Raw genomic sequence first — 24,999 nt, 5'->3', positions numbered from 1 at the left:
TATGTTTTGTATGTTTGGGTTGATATTTGGCGGGTTGTTGAGTGTATGGGAGATATGGTAGTCAGGTGGTAATGTGTGTTTTATTGTGTGGCTGGTATGGCTGTGATGGTTTTATAGAATGGATATGGGTTGTTTGGTGAATGTGTGTAGTGTGAGATGGATGGTTAGTGTGTGTTAGTTCTAGGATGCTAAAAGCAATAAGATTAGTATGTCACTATAGGCCAGGTATGAATACCTGATGATGTGGTGATGAAACCATTGGTCGTTGTTGTGATAAGGTTTAGTAGAGTTGGTTTTAGAGTTGGAATTTTGTGTGACTGTTGGGCTTTTATTCTAGTTAAGTATGGGTTGAGTTATGTTTGTGAGGTGTTTTGGCTGAGTTTGTGATGTTTTTGCGTTAGGGAGAGGTTGCGGTAGTTGTATGTTAGAGGTGTGATATGAGTGTATAGACATGACTGGGGGTGGAATGGTGATTGTTATATTGCATAAAGTCGGATTTGACATGTAAGATAAGTTGGTAGTAACTACCCTTGAAGAATACCCTATTGCTAATAAATATAGTGTTGTGGGTATACAAAGCATTTGTGCAACATTGGCATGTTATATTTAAATCCAGATGGTATAATATACATTGTGCCGTATTAGGTATATATATGTTATGGGGTGATTGATCAATAACTTGTACTGTTTGCTAAATTGTTGTTAGTGAGTTGTGATTGGATGGATAGGTATATTGTTTGTATAGGTATGTTTGACAGGATGTTGGGTATATCTGACTTAGGACGGGTGTGTGGTTACGCTCTTATGCGTTGTGTCTGGGGTTGAGTTGGAAGTATGTAGATCCGTACTGTATATTAGTGTATTAACTCTGAGGTGGAGAAAGAAGTATTATTGCGGTTAACATTGGTGAAGTTGAGGGCGTGTGTTATACGCAATTGAGTGGGACCGTATTGTTGTTTGGTTGCTAGGCAACGTTTGGCTGGCTCTGGCACTATTATGTTCCTAGTTAGCATCTGACTCATTGCACACTGATCTTTGTGTTTAATGGTACTGCAATTATTGCTGGCATTAAGGACGGTTGTGTAGGTTTGGCGGCTAAGTTTGTTTTTAATTCTAAAAAGTGTCACGGTGGTGTTATGATGTTGCTATGGTGATGGTTTTGTTAGAGGCTAGGCTTGACCTCAGCTGTGCTCCGTATTGGGTTTGCGCATGCGCTGTAGTGCTTGACAGACGTGCAGGGGCACAGCTGATTGCAATGACACAGTGATGGGTTTCCTTTGAAATAGGTGAGTGGTGGAGTGGTGTGTTTGTTCTGTTGGTCTGAGGACGGGGGCAACCCGAAAACTTTAACTTTTGAATAAAGAATACTTTTTACTACGGTGAGTGCCTTCCTATTGCCTACTTTCTATCTATCTATCTATCTATCTATCTATATATATATATATATATATATATATATATATATATATATATTGTACCAAAATATCATCAGATATATGTAGAAATATGTATTTGTGAATAAATAGAAGATATTCTGTTATGTGAAGAACATTAGAATGTGAAATATATATATTTTCATATTGGGTTAGCACACATGAGAATATGCAATAGGGTTTACATGCGAGTAGGGTGTTTTTTCACCTGTTTTTTCTTCCATTTACTTCTAAGGGAGAATACATTAATGTGATTGCGATATTTAAAGTGTTGCTTTTTAAAAACTTTCAACTTGTAATACGAGTGCTACATGGTGCGCGCAAAAAGCTTACTTTTAACGGAGATAACGCGTGAGCGGGAACATTAAAGGGATAGTAAAGTCCAAATTAAACTTTCATGATTCATATAGGACATGTCATTTTAAACAACTTTATAATTTACTTTTATCATCAAATTTCCTTTGTTCATTTGGCATTCTTAGTTGAAAGCTAAACCTAGGTAGGCTCATACGCTAATTTCTAAGCCCTTGAAGGGCGCCTTTATCTGAATGCATGTGACAGTTTTTCACAGCTAGAGGGAGTTAGTTTATGTGTTTCATATAAATAACATTGTGCTCATGCATGTGGAGTTATTTAAGAGTCAGCACTAAATGCAAGTCTGTCAAAAGATCTGTGATAAGGAGACAGTCTGCAGAAGCTTAGATACAAGGTAATTACAGGGGTAAAAAGTATATTTCTATAACAGTGTTGGTTATGCAAAACTTGGGAATGATAAATAAAGGGATTATCTATCTTTTTAAACAATAAGATTGATGTTTACTATCCCTGTAAATAATGCTCCATTTGTAATATGGCCCTAAATAGGCCCTTGGGAGATAACTGAATATGTTAAAGAGACATGAAACCCAATTTTTTCTCTTTTATTATTTAGGCAAAGCATATGTTTTTCAACAACTTTCCAATTAGCTTCTTTTAGCTAATTTGCTTCATTCTCTTGGTATCCTTTGTTGAAAGGCATATCTAGATAGGCCAAGGAGCTGGGAGCTAGCTGCTGATTGGTGTCTCCAGATATACCGGTATGTCTCTCGTGATTGTCTTACTAATGTGGTCAGCTAATTCCCAGTAGTGTATTGCTGCTCCTTCAAGTAAGGACAGCAAGAGAATAAAGCAAAATTGATAATGGAAGTAAAATAGAAAAATGTTTATAATTGTATGCTTCATCTAAATCGTGAAAGGAAATGTTGGGGTTTCATGTCCCTTTATATTAATTTATTCTATAACATTATTCATTTGTAGGATTCTCTTAAACATTTAAAATGATCTATATGTGCATGATAAACCATGTGTAAAGCATCTTCAAACACCAAAACATCTTGTAAAATTGCAAATACATTTTGTTGTTTAATGTCAAGTCAAAATTATACAACTTTTTTAGCTATTAGAAAATCTTTTAAGTGTTTTATTTGCCAGACGCCAACAGATGTGAGAATTATTGTCTGTATAATTGCCCACCACAGCACATTGCTGTTTGTGTCTTCACTTTTTTGTCTGTAATATTCCTCACGCTCCTGTGGGGAAACAAGAAAAAACATTATGTAGCTTTCAATTCACACACAAGTAATCAACAGAAACATTGAAAAATCAGCAATGTATGTGATGCAATTGAATATCGCTACTTACATTTTAAAATATCTAAATTTCTATTAATTTATTTGCAGTTTCAGTAACATAAAATGATGTGACTAGAGTTATTTGAAAGTATTTGCTAGTTAATTCCGAACTTCAGTTTGTATATGGGACAGTGTATGTATGTGTGTGTGTGTGTGTGTGTAAATATATATATACACACACACATGTTAGGGTGTTAGGTGTAGACATAAAAGTATTTCCCCATAGGAATCAATGGGGCTGCGTTAGGAGCTAAACGCTGCTTTTTTGCAGGTGTTAGGTTTTTTTTCAGCCGGCTCTGCCCTATTGATTCCTATGGGGAAATCGTGCACAAGCACGTTTTGCCAGCTCCCCGCTACCGTAAGCTGTGCTGGTATTGAGGTGAGATGTGGAGATAAATTCTGCTCTACGCTCACCTTTTTGCGGCTAACGCCAGGTTTAAAAAAAAAACGTAATACCAGCGTTACTTTAGGTGAGCGGTGAGGGAAAACTGTGCGTTAGTCACGTACACCATTACCGACAAAAACTCGTAATCTAGCCGAATGTTTGCTATTTATTTCAAAAAACTTTTCTCTTGTAAGGTGTATCCAGTCCACGGATCATCCATTACTTGTGGGATATTCTCATTCCCAACAGGAAGTTGCAAGAGGACACCCACAGCAGAGCTGTTATATAGCTCCTCCCCTAACTGCCATATCCAGTCATTCTCTTGCAACTCTCAACACGCATGGAGGTAGTAAGAGAGAGTGGTGAAATATAGTTAGTTTTTTATCTTCAATCAAAAGTTTGTTATTTTAAATGGTACCGGAGTTGTACTATTTTATCCCAGGCAGTAAATAGAAGATAAATCTGCCTGAGTTTTCTATGATCTTAGCAGGTTGTAACTAAGATCCATTGCTGTTCTCCCATATGTCTGAGGAGAGAGGTAACTTCAGCGGGAGAATGGCGTGCAGGTTACTCTGCTATGAGGTATGTACAGTTACAATTTTTTCTAGAAATGGAAAATGCTAGAAAATGCTGCTGATACCGGATTAATGTAAGTTAAGCCTGAATACAGTGATTTAATAGCGACTGGTATCATGCTTACTCTCAGGGGTAATACCCTTATAAAATTGCAATATAAAACGTTTGCTGGCATGTTTAATCGTTTTTATATATGCTTTGGTGATAAAACTTTATTGGGGCCTAGTTTTTTCCACATGGCTGGCTTAAATTTTGCCTAGAAACAGTTTCCTGGGGCTTTCCACTGTTGTAGTATGAGTGGGAGGGGCCTATTTTAGAGCTTTTTTTGCGCAGTTAAAATTACAGACTGAGACATCCAGCTTCCCTCATTAGTCACCTGAATGCTATAGGACATTTCTAAAGGGCTCAAAGGCTTTCCAAAGTCGTTTATTGGGGAAGGTAGGGCCGCAGAGCTGTGGCAGTTTGTTGTGACTGTTAAAAAAGGTCTATATCGTTTTTTTTATCCGTTTTTTGAACTAAGGGGTTAATCATCCATTTGCAAGTGGGTGCAATGCTCTGTTAGCTTATTACATACACTGTAAAAATTTCGTTTGATTTACTGCCTTTTTTCACTGTTTTTCAAATTTTGACAAAATTTGTTTTTCTTAAAGGCACAGTACCGTTTTTTATATTTGCTTGTTAACTTGATTTAAAGTGTTTTCCAAGCTTGCTAGTCTCATTGCTAGTCTGTACAAACATGTCTGACATAGAGGAAACTCCTTGTTCAATATGTTTAAAAGCCATGGTGGAACCCCCTCTTAGAATGTGTACCAAATGTACTGATTTCACTTTAAGCAATAAAGATCATATTTTGTCTTTAAAAAATTTGTCACCAGAGGAATCTGACGAGGGGGAAGTTATGCCGACTAACGCTCCCCACGTGTCAGATCCTTTGACTCCCGCTCAAGGGACTCACGCTCAAATGGCGCCAAGTACATCTAGGGCGCCCATAGCGATTACTTTACAAGACATGGCGGCAGTCATGGATAATACACTGTCAGCGGTATTAGCCAGACTACCTGAATTTAGAGGTAAGCGAGATAGCTCTGGGGTTAGACGAAATGCAGAGCATACTGACGCTTTAGGAACCATGTCTGATACTGCCTCACAATATGCAGAAGCTGAGGAAGGAGAGCTTCAGTTTGTGGGTGATGTTTCTGACTCAGGAAGAATGCCTGATTCTGATATTTCTACATTTAAATTTAAGCTTGAACACCTCCGCGTGTTGCTCAAGGAGGTTTTAGCTGCTCTGAATGACTGTGATACAATTGCAGTGCCAGAGAAATTGTGTAGACTGGATAAATACTATGCAGTGCCGGCGTGTACTGATGTTTTTCCAATACCTAAAAGGTTTACAGAAATTATTAATAAGGAATGAGATAGACCAGGTGTGCTGTTCTCTCTCCCTCCTATTTTTAGAAAAATGTTTCCAATAGACACCACAACACGGGACTTATGGCAGACAGTCCCTAAGGTGGAGGTTGCAGTTTCTACTCTAGCAAAGCGTACTACTATCCCTGTCGAGGACAGTTGTGCTTTTTTAGATCCAATGGATAAAAAATTAGAAGGTTACCTTAAGAAAATGTTTATTCAACAAGGTTTTATCCTACAGCCCCTTGCATGCATTGCTCCTGTCACTGCTGCTGCGGCGTTCTGGTTTGAGTCTCTGGAAGAGGCTTTACAGGTAGCGACTCCATTGGATGACATACTTGGCAAGCTTAGAGCACTTAAGCTAGCCAATTCTTTTGTTTCTGATGCCATTGTTCATTTAAATAAACTAACGGCTAAGAATTCTGGTTTTGCTATACAGGCGCGCAGGGCACTATGGCTTAAATCATGTTCAGCTGACGTGACTTCAAAATCTAAGCTACTTAACATTCCCTTCAAGGGGCAGACCCTATTCGGGCCTGGTTTAAAGGAGATTATTGCTGATATCACTGGAGGAAAAGGTCATGCCCTTCCTCAGGACAGGTCCAAATCAAGGGCCAAACAGTCTTATTTTCGTGCCTTTCGAAAATTCAAGGCAGGTGCGGCATCAACTTCCTCTAATGCAAAACAAGAGGGAACTTTTGCTCAGTCCAAGACGGTCTGGAGACCAAACCAGACCTGGAACAAAGGTAAGCAGGCCAAAAAACCTGCTGCTGCCTCTAAGACAGCATGAAGGAACGGCCCCCTATCCGGTAACGGATCTAGTACGGGGCAGACTTTCACTCTTTGCCCAGGCGTGGGCAAGAGATGTCCAGGATCCCTGGGCGTTGGAAATTATATCCCAGGGATATCTTCTGGACTTCAAAGCTTCCCCCCAAAAAATTTCACCTTTCACAATTATCTGCAAACCAGATAAAGAGAGAGGCATTCTTACACTGTGTACGAGACCTCCTAGTTATGGGAGTGATCCATCCAGTTCCAAAGGAGGAACAAGGACAGGGTTTTTACTCAAATCTGTTTGTGGTTCCCAAAAAAGAGGGAACCTTCAGACCAATTTTGGATCCAAAGATCTTAAACAAATTCTTCAGAGTTCCATCATTCAAGATGGAAACTATTCGTACCATCCTACCTATGATCCAGGAGGGTCAATATATGACTAGAGTGGATTTAAAGGATGCTTATCTTCACATTCCGATACACAAAGATCATCATCAGTTTCTCAGGTTTGCCTTTCTAGACAGACATTACCAGTTTGTAGCTCTTCCCTTTGGATTAGCTACAGCCCCAAGAATCTTTACGAAGGTTCTGGGGTCGCTTCTGGCGGTCCTAAGGCCGCGGGGCATAGCATTGGCCCCTTATTTAGACGACATCCTGATACAGGCGTCAAACTTCCAAATTGCCAAGTCTCATACGGACGTAGTACTGGCATTTCTGAGATCGCATGGGTGGAAAGTGAACGAGGAAAAGAGTTCTCTATGCCCACTCACAAGAGTTTCCTTCCTAGGGAAATTTACCTGATGGAGTCCAGGTTATCAAAGCTTCTAAATTCCTGCCGTGTTCTTCATTCCATTCCGCGCCCTTCGGTGGCTCAGTGCATGGAAGTAATCGGCTTAATGGTAGCGGCAATGGACATAGTGCCGTTTGCACGCCTACATCTCAGACCGCTGCAACTATGCATGCTCAGTCAGTGGAACGGGGATTACACAGATTTGTCCCCTCTACTAAATCTGGATCAAGAGACCAGGGATTCTCTTCTCTGGTGGCTATTTCGGGTCCATCTGTCCAAAGGTATGACCTTTCGCAGGCCAGATTGGACAATTGTAACAACAGATGCCAGCCTTCTAGGTTGGGGTGCAGTCTGGAACTCCCTGAAGGCTCAGGGATCGTGGACTCAGGAGGAGACACTCCTTCCAATAAATATTCTGGAACTGAGAGCGATATTCAATGCTCTTCAGGCTTGGCCTCAGTTAGCAACTCTGAGGTACATCAGATTTCAGTCAGACAACATCATGACTGTGGCTTACATCAACCATCAAGGGGGAACAAAAAGTTCCCTAGCGATGTTAGAAGTCTCAAAGATAATTCGCTGGGCAGAGACTCACTCTTGCCACATATCAGCTATCCATATCCCAGGTGCAGAGAACTGGGAGGCAGATTTTCTAAGTCGTCAGACTTTTCATCCGGGAGAGTGGGAACTCCATCCGGAGGTGTTTGCACAATTGATTAATCGTTGGGGCAAACCAGAACTGGATCTCATGGCATCTCGCCAGAACGCCAAGCTTCCTTGTTACGGATCCAGGTCCAGGGATCCCAAGGCGACGCTGATAGATGCTCTAGCAGCGCCCTGGTCTTTCAACCTGGCTTATGTGTTTCCACCGTTTCCTCTGCTCCCTCGACTGATTGCCAAGGTCAAGCAGGAGAGAGCATCGGTGATTTTGATAGCGCCTGCGTGACCACGCAGGACCTGGTATGCAGATCTGGTGGACATGTCATCCTTTCCACCATGGACTCTGCCTCTGAGACAGGACCTTCTACTTTAGGGGCCTATCAACCATCCAAATCTAATTTCTCTGAGACTGACTGCCTGGAGATTGAACGCTTGATTTTATCAAAGCGTGGCTTCTCCGAGTCAGTCATTGATACCTTAATACAGGCACAAAAGCCTGTCACCAGGAAAATTTACCATAAAATATGGCGTAAATATCTTTATTGGTGTGAATCCAAGGGTTACTCATGGAGTAAGGTCAGGATTCCCAGGATATTATCTTTTCTCCAAGATGGTTTGGAAAAAGGATTGTCAGCTAGTTCCTTAAAAGGACAGATTTCTGCTCTATCTATTCTTTTGCACAAGCGTCTGGCAGATGTTCCAGACGTTCAGGCATTTTGTCAGGCTTTGGTTAGAATCAAGCCTGTGTTTAAACCTGTTGCTCCCCCATGGAGCTTAAATTTGGTTCTTAAGGTTCTTCAAGGAGTTCCGTTTGAACCTCTTCATTCCATAGATATCAAACTTTTATCTTGGAAAGTTCTTTTTTTGGTAGCTATTTCCTCGGCTCGTAGAGTCTCCGAGTTATCTGCTTTACAATGTGATTCTGCTTATCTGATCTTCCATACGGATAAGGTAGTCCTGCGTACCAAACCTGGGTTTTTACCTAAGGTGGTATCTAACAAGAATATCAATCAAGAGATTGTTGTTCCATCCTTGTGTCCTAATCCTTCTTCAAAGAAGGAACGTCTATTACACAATCTTGACGTGGTTCGTGCTTTAAAGTTTTACTTACAAGCTACTAAAGATTTTCGTCAAACATCTGCTTTGTTTGTTGTCTACTCTGGACAGAGGAGAGGTCAAAAGGCTTCGACAACCTCTCTTTCTTTTTGGCTAAGAAGCATAATCCGCTTAGCCTATGAGACTGCCAGCCAGCAGCCTCCTGAAAGGATTACAGCTCATTCTACTAGAGCTGTGGCTTCCACTTGGGCCTTTAAAAATGAGGCTTCTGTTGAACAGATTTGCAAGGCGGCGACTTGGTCTTCGCTTCATACTTTTTAAAAATTCTACAAATTTGATACTTTTGCTTCTTCGGATGCTATTTTTGGGAGAAAGGTTTTACAGGCAGTGGTACCTTCCGTTTAAGTACCTGCCTTGTCCCTCCCTTCATCCGTGTACTTTAGCTTTGGTATTGGTATCCCACAAGTAATGGATGATCCGTGGACTGGATACACCTTACAAGAGAAAACACAATTGATGCTTACCCGATAAATTTATTTCTCTTGTGGTGTATCCAGTCCACGGCCCGCCCTGTCATTTTAAGGCAGGTATTTTTTTCAATTAAACTACAGTCACCACTGCACCCTATGGTTTCTCCTTTCTCTGCGTGTTTTCGGTCGAATGACTGGATATGGCAGTTAGGGGAGGAGCTATATAGCAGCTCTGCTGTGGGTGTCCTCTTGCAACTTCCTGTTGGGAATGAGAATATCCCACATGTAATCGATGATCCGTGGACTGGATACACCACAAAAGAAATAAATTTATCAGGTAAGCATAAATTGTGTTTTTTCTTCTTTCTTCATTCCTAACCTGTGACTTGTATCGTTGTTATGTCCCATCAGTGTATTGTTAATAGTGGCATATTTGCCATTGCTTGTTCTCTTAATATATATATTTATTTTTGTTTATAATCATTATTCCCAACACCACATTGTATATCCAATATTTATGTGATTCTGGATATTAGACTGCTGCCTCTCATATTAGGCGCAATAGAAATATATAATAGAAAAACAAAAATAATAAAACAGATGTAAATAACTGTATCAAACTTATATGTCCAGAGTTGCAATATCCTATCTGTTAAATGTGTCCCATTACATGTCCATGTCTAGGTGCAAGACTTAGGGGTATGATGCAACATCTACCTTGTGTGCTATAAAATATTTGACCCCTAGAATGTTAAATGTCTGTATTTGATAATCTAAAACACCCTTTAGTCTCATGGCTTATTTTTTCTTTCATTAATATACCTTGATGAGTGTGAATATACATTTGACATTCATTTTTGAATTACTGTATATTAGAGATCTACTTTATTTCCAGAAATGAACAAGATCAAATCTGGAGTTAAATCCTTGTGGTGTTCTAGTTTTTAAACACCAAATCAAATACACTTCACGTTTGCTTAAAACTTTATCAATATCATCTACTCTAATAGAGAGGGAGACTTTTTCTACAGCTGTCCATTTTAAAGAATCTGTATTTTGTGTATGTTTTTCAATGAAATGTCTAGTTATTGGTAGCATATTATCCTCTCTTTTTCTACTTGATTCTGTATCAACTGTAATGCTAGATATATGTTCCCTTATACGTGACCTTACCTCTCTTAAGGTTTTTCCAATATACTGTAAATGACATAATGTACACTCAATAAGGTATACTACCCCTTTTGTCCTGCAATTTACACACCTATTGATGTCATAGCTTATTCCTGTGGTAACAGACTTGAATGTGCTGCCCACAATGGCATGTTTGCACGCCTTACAATCCTTAAAACCACATTTATGTAATCCTTTCACCTCTAACCACGAAGATTGCTTACTTTCTTTATTGGGTACTAGGGGGAGACAATGTTTCCCAAAGTTTTTCCTCTTCTATAAGTAAATCTCACATATTTTTGTGGATCTGTTCCAAAGCAATCTTCTGCAGCTAACATTGGTAAATGATTTTTAATTATGTCACATACTTCCTGATAATGATTAGAGTACTGCATGATAAATTGTATATATTGTCTTTATTTTTGTTTTTGTTTATACTTATATTACCACTGGGGTTATTTGCTCTCTTTTCTCAGAGTAAAGTATCTCTATCTAACTGTGCCACAGAGAGACGTACATCTTTTATTACTCTGTTATTGTAACCCCTCTCCCTAAGATCTCTATCCAATTTTGATGCTTCCTCTTTATATATTTTGGGATCAGTACAATTTCTCTTATTTCTCAGATATGATATTGATAGTGTTCCTTAGCAATTGCTTTGAAGGTATGGGAGGGGCGATTGCTCTTGGCATGTAATAGCGAGTTTTTGGAAATCATTTTTTTATAAATCTTTGTTTCCACCTTAGATTCCAATATATTACCCACTAACGTAAGATCTAAATAGTTTACATGAGTTAAATGTACTTCATTAGTAAATGAAATCACATTGTCAGAAGTTTTTATATAGTTTAGAAATTGATTTAGGGTTGGCATGTCTTCCTCCCACACAATGAGCAAATCAAACAAAATATATCTTTATATAAAAGATATATTGATGAAGGGATTCCCATCCCCATAGATGTGGCACAGCTTTCACCAACCCATGAACAGGTTGGCATAGGAGGGGGCAAACTTTGCCCCCATAGCTGTGCCGCAGCTCTGTAGATAGAAAATCCCCTCAAAAACAAAAATAATTATGTGTTAATAGATATTCAATGATTTTAATAACATATTCTTGCAGATTTCTGCTTAGATTGCTCCTGTGTGAGAGGAAGAAACTTACTGCCTGTAACCCCTTATCATGTGGTATACAGCTATAAAGCGATACCACATCTAAGGTGATCCACTTGTCTGCATCTGTCCATATTTGTTCTCCCAGTATCTGAATTAATTGTTTAGAGTCTCTGAGGTAGCTAGCTAGTTCTAAAACTAAGGGCTGTAAGATAGAATCTACCCTTTCGGCCTGTGGTTCCAATAATGAACCGATCCCAGAGACAATGGGTCGTCCTGTGACATCTTTAAGACTTTTGTGTACTTTGGGAAATACATGAAAAATTGGTGTTTGTGGATAGGTGACCCACAAAAAATCATGTGTCTGCCTGTTTATAAAACCTTGATATAAACCTTCATCCAAGAGGCGAGATAGTTGTTGTTTAAATTAATTTAGTGTATTTTTTGTCAGTTTAATTTAAGTATCAGTATTGTTAATCTGTCTCAGGATCTCTTTATCATAATCTATTCTATTAAGTACAACTATACTTACTCATTTGTCTGATTTTCTTATCACTATTTTAGGCTTTTTCTCAAGTTCTTTTATAGCTTTATTCTCCTTATATGTTAGGTTTTATTTGAATTGTCGTGGGCTGTCTTTATTATTTGTGTATAAAGTTTCTAAGTCCCTTATCACTCTCTCTTGAAAGGATTCTAAAACTCCTCCTCTAGAATTAACTGAGTAAAAAGAAGAATCAGCCCTAAAACCTCTGTGTTTCTTTCTCAATTTGTGAGTTTGAAATTTCTTGGCTCTGTAATGTCAAGAGTGTTTCCCTGGTGCATGCTCCAGAGAAATCTATATGTTTCACTATAGAAGGTGTCCGTGTAAGCATAGTGCTTGGATCAATCTCTCCTTCACTGTTAAAATAATATTTGCGTACTGTTAGATTTCTAACCATCCTGTTGACCTCTATTATTGTGTTGAAGAGATTGAACCCTGCACTAGGTACAAAATTTAGACCATAGTTCAAGACTTTTTCTTGTTCTTTAGTAAGGCTAATGTCTGAAACATTAATAACTATACTGTTGTTAGAACCCCCTAATCTTTTTTGGTCCTTAGGGCATATCTGTTCCCTTGGAACTGAGTCTGGGATTTTTCCCTCCCTCTCCCTCCTTGTGGGATAAAGCCCCGGGGGGTTGCTTGAGTATGGTTGTGGGCACTAAAAAAAGCCGCCTCATTTACTTCTCGCTCCATCTTGTGGTTTATCTTTGGTGTTGGTTATATATCCAGTGCATATTTGTTGGTATGTACTTTTTTCATGACAGTTGCTGTGTCCACAGATGGACCACTTGTTTCGTGATTAGGTGTTAATTCAATTTGTTCTACTGGTACATCTATCTCATTATCACCACTATTATCATCTGTGGATTCAGCTTCTATATCCGAAAATGTAACTGTTTTTTTATTATCATTATTTTTCTGCGTCTAAAGTTTCTCCTATTGTTGGTACGGTAGAAATTGCAACTCTCTCTCTTTTGCCAAATATGTATGTTGTTTCTTTGGTAATCTGTCCAATCTCTTAAGAATTTGGTGTGTTTTATTTGTACTATTTCTCTGGAGGATTTTTCTACTATGTCAGATAATATTTTATCACAATACTCTGGTGATACTCTGGTATAGTTTGAAACTTAGATATTAGTGAAAAAAATCACTGTTTTACAACAACATTTATCTATCAAAAGTTTGTCTTTAAATGTGATAATCATATACATTAGCCCAAATGAGCATTCATCAAGAATAATGTTCCATTCCTCCTTAAATTTTGGATCTTCTACCTCAAAAGTGGGGAATTTGTTGATGCGCAAGCCCCTAGGTATCATTTTTAAATTAACATATTTCTCTATTCATTTATCATACTTATTTTTTTTTTCTGCTTTTATCATTAACACCTCTTTCTCTTGCAAGGTGTATCCAGTCCACGGCTTCATCCTTTACTTGTGGGATATTCTCATTCCCTACAGGAAGTGGCAAAGAGAGCACACAGCAGAGCTGTCCATATAGCTCCCCCTCTAGCTCCACCCCCCAGTCATTCTCTTTGCCGGCTCTAAGCACTAGGGTCTCTCTACGGGAGGATAAAGTGAATGTGGTGTTAGAATTGTAGTTTTATATCTTCAATCAAGAGTTTGTTATTTTTAAATGGTACCGGTTTGTACTATTTACTCTCTAGCAGAAAAGTGATGAAGAATTCTGCTGAGAGGAAAATGATTTTAGCATGTTGTAACTAACATCCACTGCTGTTCCCACACAGGACTGAGGAGTACCAGAAAACTTCAGTTGGGGGGAACAGTTTGCAGACTTGACTGCAATGAGGTATGTTCAGTCATTTATTTCTAGACAAGACTGAGATAATACTAGAAGACTGACAAGATCCCCATGTGGGGAGGGTAAGCTATGTTCTGAGACTTAGTATAGAATTGAATGCAAACATAACAGGGCTAAATAGGCTGGTTGACACTAATGCAGGGCAATCGATTATTTATTTTAAGAAATACTCGTTGGAGACACTTTTTAAGCACTTTGGAGTGTTTTTCTGGGGTTATTATCCACATGGCAAAAATTTTGTCACTTAGAAGTGATTTTTGTAGGCCTCACAACTCCGGAGTGGAGTGGGAGGGGCCTAATTTTGCGCCTCAGATGCGCAGTTAGAATTGAAAGACAGTTCATGCTGCTTCACATGGAGGGTCCAGCTGCTGCTTGAGGGCCTAAAAGAAGCTTTATTCCCCCAAAACTGATCCCTAAGGGCAGGTAGGGCCACAGCAGTAAGCTGTGGCAAGGTACTGTAGTTAATTAACCGGTTGTTGGCTTTAGGCTGCTCCGGTTTGGGCATTAAGGGGTTAATCGTTCTGAAACTTGTGGTGCAATCATATTAAGGCCTTAGGTACATACTGTGAACATTTCAAAAGGATTGGTGCATTTTTCACTGTTTTGTAAAATTGTGTGCTCTTTTTATTTCTTAAAGGCACAGTAACGTTTTTTCAAAATGTGTTTTTTATTTGGTTAAAGTGTTTTCCAAGCCTGCTTGTGTATGCTACTAGTCTGTTAAACATGTCTGACACTAAGGAAAATCCTTGTTCGATGTGTTTAGAAGCCATGGTGGAACCCCCTCTCAGAATGTGTCCCAATTGCACTAATATGTCTATACACTTTAAAGATCATATTGTTGCACTTAAAAGTGTGGCCCTAGATGATTCTCAGACTGAAGGTAATGAGGATAGTCCACCTACCTCTCCCCATGTGTCACAACCAGTTACGCCCGCTCAAGCGATGCCTAGTACCTCTAATGCGTCTGCCCCTATTACATTGCAACAACTAGCGACAGTCATGGATAATTCCCTTGAGGCCTTTCTATCCAAACTGCTAGTTTTTCCTGCAAAGCGCGATAGCTCTGTTTTAAGAACAGATTATGAGCAGTCTGAAGCTTTGGTAGCCTTATCTGATGTACCCTCACAACACTCCGAAGTGGGGGTGAGGGATTTGATGTCTGAGGGAAGGTTTCTCATCAGGCAGAGTCAGATTCATTAGCGTTTAAATTTAAATTGGAACACCTCCGCGTATTGCTCAGGGAGGTATTAGCCACTCTGGATGATTGTGACCCTATGGTGGTCCCAGAGAAATTGTGTAAAATGGACAAGTACCTAGAGGTCCCTGTATACACTGATGCGTTTCCGATCCCTAAAAGGGTTGCTGATATTGTTACTAGGGAGTGGACCAGGTGTCCCTTTTGTTCCCCCCCCCTCTATTTTTAAGAAAATGTTCCCCATAACTGACCCCAGGCGCGACTGGTGGCAGACGTTCCCTAAGGTAGAGGGGGCTGTTTCTTCACTTGCTAAGCGCACAACCATACCAATGGAAGACAGTTGTGATTTTAAAGATCCTATGGATAAAAAGTTAGAAGGTTTACTTAAGAAATTTTTTGTTCAACAAGGTTTCCTTCTCCAACCTATTGCCTGCATTATTCCTGTAACTACTGCAGCGGCTTTCTGGTTTGAGGCGCTGGAGGAGTCGCTCCAGACGGAGACCTCATATGACGAAATTATGGATAGAATTAAGGCTCTAAAGCTGGCTAATTCTTTTATCACAGATGCCGCAATTAGCTAAGTTAACGGCAAAAAATTCAGGTTTCGCCATTATGGCGCACAGAGCGCTTTGGCTCAAGTCATGGTCGGCCGATGTGTCGTCAAAATCCAAATTATTAAATATCCCTTTCAAGGGAAAGACCCTTTTCGGGCCAGAATTGAAAGAGATTATTTCAGAAATCACCGGGGGAAAGGGCCATGCTCTCCCTCAGGACAAGCCTTTTAAGGCTAGAAACAAAGCTAATTTTCGTTCCTTTCGTAACTTCAGGAGCGGTCCGGCTTCAGCCTCTACAGCTGCAAAGCAAGAGGGTAACGCTTCACAGCCCAAGGCAACCTGGAAGCCTTACCAGGGCTGGAACAAGGGTAAACAGGCCAAAAGCCTGCAGCTTCTACCAAGACAGCATGAAGAGGTAGCCCCCGATCCGGGATCGGATCTAGTAGGGGGCAGACTCTCTCTCTTCGCTCAGGCCTGGGCAAGAGATGTTCACGATCCCAGACCAGACAAAGAAAGAGGCGTTCTTACGCTGTGTAGAAGATCTACATACGATGGGAGTGATATACCCAGTTCCAATTGCAGAACAAGGTCTGGGTTTTAACTCAAACCTGTTTGTGGTTCCCAAAAAAGAAGGAACTTTCAGACCAATCCTGGATCTAAAAATTCTAAACAGATTCCTCAGAGTCCCATCATTCAAGATGGAGACCATTCCGACAATCTTACCTATGATCCAGGAAGGTCAATATATGACTACCGTGGATCTAAAGGATGCATACCTGCATATCCCTATCCACAAAGATCATCATCAGTTCCTCAGGTTCGCTTTCCTAGAAAAGCATTACCAGTTCGTGGCTCTTCCATTCGGTTTTCCACTGCTCCCAGAATTTTCACAAAGGTGCTAGGGTCCCTTCTGGCGGTTCTAAGACCGCGGGGCATAGCAGTGGCGCCTTATTTGGACGACATCTTAATTCAGGCGCCGTCCTTTCACAGAGCCAAGGCTCACACAGAGATTGTATTGGCCTTTCTGAGGTCTCATGGGTGGAAGGTGAACATCAAAAAGAGTTCTCTGTCCCCACTCACAAGGGTTCCCTTCCTAGGAACACTAATAGATTCAGTAGAAATGAAAATATTTCTGACGGAGGTCAGAAAGTTGAAACTTTTAACTACTTGCCGAGTTCTTCATTCCATTCCTCGGCCATCTGTAGCTCAGTGCATAGAGGCAATCGGATTAATGGTAGCGGCAATGGACATAGTCCCTTTTGCTCGGATACACCTCAGACCACTGCAACTATGCATGCTCAAACAGTGGAATGGGGATTATGCAGATTTGTCTCCTCAAATTCAGTTGGACCAGGAGACCAGAGATTCTCTTCTCTGGTGGTTGTCTCAGGACCACCTGTCTCAGGGAATATGTTTCCGCAGGCCAGAGTGGGTCATTGTAACGACCGACGACAGTCTGTTAGGCTGAGGTGCGGTCTGGGACTCCCTGAAAGCTCAGGGCTTATGGTCTCGGGAAGAAACGCTTCTCCCGATAAACATTCTGGAACTGAGGGCGATATTCAGCGCTCTTCAGGCATGGCCTCAACTAGCTGTGGCCAAATTCATCAGATTTCAGTCGGACAACATCACAACTGTAGCTTACGTCAATCATCAGGGGGGAACAAAGAGTTCCCTAGCGATGACGGAAGTAACCAAAATAATCAGGTGGGCGGAGGATAACTCCTGCCATCTCTCAGCAATTCACATCCCAGGAGTAGACAACTGGGAGGCGGATTTTCTAAGCCGTCAGACTTTTCACCCCGGGGAGTGGATACTCCACCCGGAAGTATTTGCCCAACTGACTCAGCTATGGGGCACTCCAGAATTGGATCTGATGGCGTCCCGTCAGAGCACCAAACTTCCTCTCTACGGGTCCAGGTCCCGGGACCCCAAGGCGGTATTGATAGATGCTCTAGCAGCGCCTTGGTCCTTCAATCTGGCTTATGTTTTTCCACCGTTTCCTCTCCATCCTCGTCTGGTCGCCAGAATCAAGCAGGAGAAGGCTTCGGTGATTCTGATAGCGCCTGTGTGGCCACGCAGGACTTGGTATGCAGACCTAGTGGACATGTCATCTGTCCCACCATGGACACTGCCAATGAGGCAGGATCTTCTAATACAGGGTCTGTTCAAGCATCCAAATCTAGTTTCTCTACGTCTGACTGCTTGGAGATTGAACGCTTAATTCTATCAAAGCGTGGTTTCTCTGAGTCAGTTATAAATACTCTGATTCAGGCTAGAAAGCCTGTCACCAGGAAAATCTACCATAAGATATGGCGGAAATATCTTTGTTGGTGTGAATCCAAGGGTTACTCATGGAGTAAGATTAGGATTCCCAGGATATTGTCCTTTCTCCAAGAAGGGTTGGAGAAAGGATTGTCAGCTAGTTCCTTAAAAGGACAAATATCTGCTCTGTCTATCCTTTTACACAATCGTCTGGCAGAGGTACCAGACGTTCAAGCGTTTTCTCAGGCTTTGGTCAGAATCAAGCCTGTCTATAAACCTGTGGCTCCGCCATGGAGTCTAAATCTAGTTCTTTCAGTTCTTCAAGGGGTTCAGTTTGAACCTTTACATTCCATAGATATTAAGTTGTTATCTTGGAAAGTTTTGTTTTTGGTAGCTATCTCTTCTGCTCAAGAGTTTCAGAATTATCTGCCTTACAATGTGATTCACCTTACCTGGTGTTCCACGCAGATAAGGTAGTTTTGCGTACTAAGCCTGGTTTTCTTCCTAAAGTTGTTTCTAACAAGAATATTAACCAGGAAATAGTTGTTCCTTCTCTGTGTCCTAATCCTTCTTCGATGAAAGAACGTCTGTTATACAATCTTGATGTAGTTCGTGCTTTAAAGTTCTATTTACAAGCAACTAAGGATTTCAGACAAACATCTTCCTTGTTTGTTATCTATTCTGGTAAGAGGAGAGGTCAGAAAGCGACTGCTACCTCTCTTTATTTTTGGCTCAAAAGCATCATCCGTTTGGCCTATGAGACTGCTGGCCAGCAGCCTCCTGAAAGAATTACTGCTCATTCTACCAGAGCAGTGGCTTCCACATGGGCTTTCAAAAATGAGGCTTCTGTTGAACAGATTTGTAATTCAGCGACTTGGTCTTCACTGCATACTTTTGCCAAATTTTACAAATTCGATACTTTTGCTTCTTCGGAGGCTATTTTTGGGAGAAAAGTTTTGCAAGCAGTGGTGCCTTCCGTTTAAGGTACCTGTCTTGTTCCCTCCCTTCATCCGTGTCCTAAAGCTTTGGTATTGGTATCCCAAAAGTAAAGGATGAAGTTGTGGACTGGATACACCTTGCAAGAGAAAACAGAATTTATGCTTACCTGATAAATTACTTTCTCTTGCGGTGTATCCAGTCCACGGCCCGCCCTGGCATTTAAGTCAGGTAAAAAATTTTTTGTTTAAACTACAGTCACCACTGCACCCTATGGTTTCTCCTTTTTCTTCCTAACCTTTGGTTGAATGACTGGGGGGTGGAGCTAGAGGGGGAGCTATATGGACAGCTCTGCTGTGTGCTCTCTTTGCCAATTCCTGTAGGGAATGAGAATATCCCACAAGTAAAGGATGAAGCCGTGGACTGGATACACCGCAAAAGAAAGTAATTTATCAGGTAAGCATAAATACTGTTTTTCTTGAGAATAATTCTGGTGGATCTAGATCAGAATCATCTACTGATAAAATGGTTTTAAAGTTTCTATTGCACATCTCATTAGGGTTTCTCAAAGAATAAAACATCATCTGTTGTGTATCTGCTGGAACATTTTCTGTTATCATGTTATCTAATGTATCCATTTTTAAAGAGTTAAGAACAAGCTATTTAATATGCAGCTATATTAATTATATTACAATTCAAATATTTTGTCCTAAGTGCAAAAAATGCTATGTAATCAAGCACCTGTATCTCACGAATATTCATAGGCTATGGGCATCTATGTTATAATCTATTTAACCCCTTAACGACCAACGACGTATGGGGTACGTCCTGCAAAAAAATGCAGTTAACGACCAAGGACATACCCTGTACGTCGTTGGTCTTTGAAAGCAGTGGAAGCGATCCTGATCACTTCCAACTGCTTTCATGTTATAGCAGTGATGCCTCGATATTGAGGCATCCTGCTATAACATTTTTTAGCCGTCCGATGCAGAGAGAGCCACCCTGTGGCCCTCTCTGCATCGGCCATCGATGGCCATGTTCGTTGGTGGGTGGGAGCTTACCCAGGGAGGCGGGTGGGCGGCCATCGGTGGGAAGGGGGGCGGGATCGAGTGCGGGTGCGCGCGCGTGAACTGGAGCGGGCGCGCGGGCGGGTGGGAACCCTACACTATGGAACAACTGTATGAAAGCACAAGGTGGTACTCGGTGGGAGTGAGGGTGGGCATATTAAAAATGTTTAGCGATCTGGCAGGGGTTGGGGGGTTGGGGGTTGAGGGAGGGCAGCTACACTACAGAAAATAGTATTTTTTAAAAAAATAAATAAAAAAAACATATTTGATTTCAAACTGGTTACTGGCAGACAGCTGCCAGTACCCAATATGGCGCAATAAGGCAGAGAGAGGGGGGTTAGAGAGCTGTTTGGGGGGATCAGGGAGGTTGGGGGCTAAGGGAGGATACTACAGAACAGAATTATTTTTTTTTTTTTAAAAATCCCCCCAAAAAACTCTTATTTTAGTACTGGCAGACTTACTGCCAGTACTTAAGATGGCGGGGACAATTGTGGGATGGGGGAGGGAAGAGAGCTGTTTGGGAGGGATCTGGTGGTGTGATGTGTCATGTGGGAGGTTGATACCTACACTAAAGCTAAAATTAACCCTGCAAGCTCCCTAAAAGCTCCCTAATTAACCCCTTCACTGCTGGGCATTATACACGTATGGTGCGCAGCGGCATTTAGCTGCCTTCTAATTACCAAAAAGCAAAGCCATATATGTCTGCTATTTCTGAACAAAGGGGATCCCAGAGAAGCTTTTACAACCATTTATGCCATAATTGCACAAGCTGTTTGTAAATAACTTTAGTGAGAAACCTAAAATTGGGAAAATTTTACGTTTTATTTTTATTTGTTCGCATTTGGCGGTGAAATGGTAGCATGAAATATACCAAAATGAGCCTAGATTAATACTTTGGGTTGTCTGCTACACTACACTAAAGCTAAAATTAAAACTACAAGCTCCCTACATGCTCCCTAATTAACCCCTTCACTGCTGGGCATAATACACGTGTGGTGCGCAGCGGCATTTAGCGGCCTTCTAAATACCAAAAAGCGATGCCAAAGCCATATATGTCTGCTATTTTTGAACAAAGGGGATCCCAGAGAAACATTTACAACCATGTATGCCATAATTGCACAAGTTGTTTGTAAATAATTTCAATGAGAAACCTAAAGTTTGTGAAAACATTTGTGAAAAAGTGAACATTTTTTTTTATTTGATCGCATTTTGTAGTGAAATGGTGGCATGAAATATACCAAAATGGGCCTAGATCAATACTTTGGGATGTCTTCTAAAAAAATATATATACATGTCAAGGGATATTCAGGGATTACAGAAATATATCAGTGTCCCAATGTAACTAGCGCTAATTTTGAAAAAAAGTGGTTTGGAAATAGCAAAGTGCTACTTGTATTTATTGCCCTATAACTTGCAAAAAAAGCAAAGAACGCGTAAACATTGGGTATTTCTAAACTCAGGACAAAATTTAGAAACTATTTAGCATGGGTGTTTTTTGGTGGTTGTAGATTTTGGGGGTCAAAGTTAGAAAAACTGCGTTTTTTTTCCATTTTTTCCTCATATTTTATAGTAAATTATAAGATATGATGAAAATAATAGTATCTTTAGAAAGCCCATTTAATGGCAAGAAAAACGGTATATAATATGCGTGGGTACAGTAAATGAGTATGAGGAAAATTACAGCTAAACACAAACACCGCAGAAATGTAAAAATAGCAATTAGTGACTCTCTATAGTTGTACAACCCATGACAAATAATTTCAAGTTATGTTTCAATTCGAATTTCTTATCCAAATTACAGAAAATGCTATGTTATAATCTAGTTTACAAAGGATGTAAAAACATATATAGATCCAATTATTGTCTCTCTATAGCTATGCAACACATAACAAATAATTTCAAATTATATTTCAATTCAAGTATCTTATCTTAAATGCAAAAGATGCTTTTTAGGCAAACCCCTATATCTTGCAGATATTCATAGATTTTAAGCATATGTGTTATGAAATTATTTCAAGTTATGATTCAATTCAAATATCTTATCCAAATTGCAGAAAATGCTATGTTATAATCTAGTTTACAAAGGATGTAAAAGCAAACATAGACCCAATTGTTGTCTCTCTATAGCTATACCACACATAACAAATCATTTCAATTTATATTTCAATTCGGGAATCTTATCTTAAAGGGACACTGAACCCAAATTTTTTCTTTTGTAATTCAGAAAGAGCATACAATTTTAAGCAACTTTCTAATTTACTCCTAGTATCAATTTTTCTTCGTTCTCATGCTATCATTATTTGAAAAAGAAGGCATCTAAGCTTTTTTTTGGTTTCAGTACTCTGGACAGCACTTTTTTATTGGTGGATGAATTTATCCACCAATCAGCAAGGACAACCCAGGTTTTCACCAAAAATGGGCCGGCATCTAAACTTACATTCTTGCATTTTAAATAAATATACCAAGAGAATGAATAAAATTTGATAATAGGAGTAAATGAGAAAGTTGCTTAAAATTTCATGCTCAATCTGAATCACGAAAGAAAAATCTTGGGTACAGTGTCCCTTTAAGTGATAAAAAACGCTTTTTAGGCAAGCACCTAACAGCCTATATCTTGCAAATATTCATAGGCTGTAAGCATATGTGTTATGAAATATAGAAACATATATAGACCCAATTGATGATTCTATATAGTTATGCAACATATGACAAATAATTACAAGTTTGGAAAAAAGTTGAAATAAACAATGTAGGCATAGGTGAATTATCCATCAATATGGAGTGAGCTAAATGAGCAATGTCCATGTGTTAAAAAGACTTCTTAGGCTGAGAATATTGTTAAGATGGAGCTCGCCAGCAGCTCCCAAAGTAGGTTTTTATCCTGGAAAGAAAATGTAAAGTTATATGCTCAGCCTCTCTCTGTAAAAATGATAACAAAAAAGCTATTATAGATCCTTTGGTATTATTTATTAGTCCGCTGTAACTTGGGCTCAATGTGCAAAGGGGGGAAACAATTTGAACAAATAAAAAGAAATTTCTGATTTACCGCTTAATGCTTTCGTTCTGAAACAATCCCAATGTAAGTGTCCTGTCGGCAAACAAGCTGATCGCTCACCTTGCCGCTGATTCCACAGACAAACTGGACCAGAACATCCACTACCGGATTTACTCTTCTTACCGGTTCTTTCTGGCGTTCTTCGAAAGTGTGCTGCTCCAAGCTACTGCGGCTGACGTCTTATGTCATCACCCCCTTGCAGTCTTCAGCCCCAAGTATTGATGTCATCCGCTGTGCTCCGCTCCTGTGTACACCTCTCAACAAACAAACTGGAACCTCCGACTGGACTGCTGGTGTGTAGATAAGTGCAGTAAGTAAAGATGGAATGTCCAGATGTAGTTGCAGCATAAAAGGCAAGGCTTTAATCAAAAAACATTAAAACCAAGGCATCCAAGCCAAAATGTGCAGTTAAACGGTAATGCCCCGGTCTAACGCGTTTCAGCCCCTTAGGGCCATACTCATAGACTGATGGGTGCTCCGTAAGTGCAACAAATATATACAGTTGCATATTAATTAATTAAATACAATTTAAACAGACAGCTTAAAATCAATTACCTCTAACAAGCACATTAGAATAATTAACTCTTATTTCTTTCTTGGGTAAAATAGTATGTAACTTAGCTTGTAGTTTTTGTAACAATCATTACTATTATATTAATCTAACCTTATTCCTCAAAGTATTTGTGAACCTTATTTGTAGAGAAACTAGGGCCTAGATTTAGAGTTTGGCGGTAGCCGTGAAAACCAGCGTTAGAGGCTCCTAACGCTGGTTTTAGGCTACCGCCGGTATTTGGAGTCACTGAAAAAAGGGTCTAACGCTCACTTTTCAGCCGCGACTTTTCCATACCGCAGATCCCCTTACGTCAATTGCGTATCCTATCTTTTCAATGGGATCTTCCTAACGCCGGTATTTAGAGTCGTTTCTGAAGTGAGCGTTAGAGCTCTAACGACAAAACTCCAGCCGCAGAAAAAAAACAGGAGTTAAGAGCTTTCTGGGCTAACGCCGGTTCATAAAGCTCTTAACTACTGTACCCTAAAGTACACTAACACCCATAAACTACCTATGTACCCCTAAACTGAGGTCCCCCCACATCGCCGCAACTCGATTAAATTTTTTTAACCCCTAATCTGCCGACCGCCACCTACGTTATACTTATGTACCCCTAATCTGCTGCCCCTAACCCCGCCGACCCCTGTATTATATTTATTAACCCCTAACCTGCCCCCCACAACGTCGCCGCCAGCTACTTACAATAATTAACCCCTAATCTGCCGACCGCAAAGCGCCGCCACCTACGTTATCCTTATGTACCCCTAATCTGCTGCCCCTAACACCGCCGACCCCTATATTATATTTATTAACCCCTAATCTGCCCCCTCAACGTCGCCGACACCTACCTACACTTATTAACCCCTAATCTGCCGAGCGGACCTGAGCACTACTATAATAAAGTTATTAACCCCTAATGCGCCTCACTAACCGTATCATAAATAGTATTAAGCCCTAATCTGCCCTCCCTAACATCGCCGACACCTAACTTCAATTATTAACCCCTAATCTGACGACCGGAGCTCACCGCTACTATAATAAATGGATTAACCCCTAAAGCTAAGTCTAACCCTAACACTAACACCCCCCTAACTTAAATATAATTTACATCTAACGAAATTAATTAACTCTTATTAAATAAATTATTCCTATTTAAAGCTAAATACTTACCTGTAAAATAAATCCTAATATAGCTACAATATAAATTATAATTACATTGTAGCTATTTTAGGATTAATATTTATTTCTCCAACATAGGTGTGTCCGGTCCACGGCGTCATCCTTACTTGTGGGATATTCTCTTCCCCAACAGGAAATGGCAAAGAGCCCAGCAAAGCTGGTCACATGATCCCTCCTAGGCTCCGCCTACCCCAGTCATTCTCTTTGCCGTTGTACAGGCAACATCTCCACGGAGATGGCTTAGAGTTTTTTAGTGTTTAACTGTAGTTTTTCATTATTCAATCAGGAGTTTGTTATTTTCAAATAGTGCTGGTACGTACTATTTACTCAGAAAC

General features: G+C 40.2%; 1 protein-coding gene across 1 annotated transcript in view; it reads right to left on the bottom strand.

The window, feature by feature from the left end:
* Window positions 1-2,806: 2,806 nt before the first annotated feature.
* The window catches only part of LOC128650360 (transmembrane emp24 domain-containing protein 11), a 290,502-nt gene continuing 268,309 nt past the window's right edge, over window positions 2,807-24,999 (bottom strand). The window contains exon 5 of the mRNA XM_053704254.1: window positions 2,807-3,001. Within this exon, the coding sequence (XP_053560229.1) occupies window positions 2,852-3,001 (150 nt within the window). The 3' untranslated portion in view covers window positions 2,807-2,851. The remainder of the gene's footprint in view (window positions 3,002-24,999) is intronic.

This window comes from Bombina bombina, chromosome 2, assembly GCF_027579735.1.
Source record: "Bombina bombina isolate aBomBom1 chromosome 2, aBomBom1.pri, whole genome shotgun sequence".
Lineage (NCBI taxonomy): Eukaryota > Metazoa > Chordata > Amphibia > Anura > Bombinatoridae > Bombina > Bombina bombina.
Note: the sequence above shows the minus strand (reverse complement) of the source record. Positions and strands in the feature narration are given on the sequence as shown.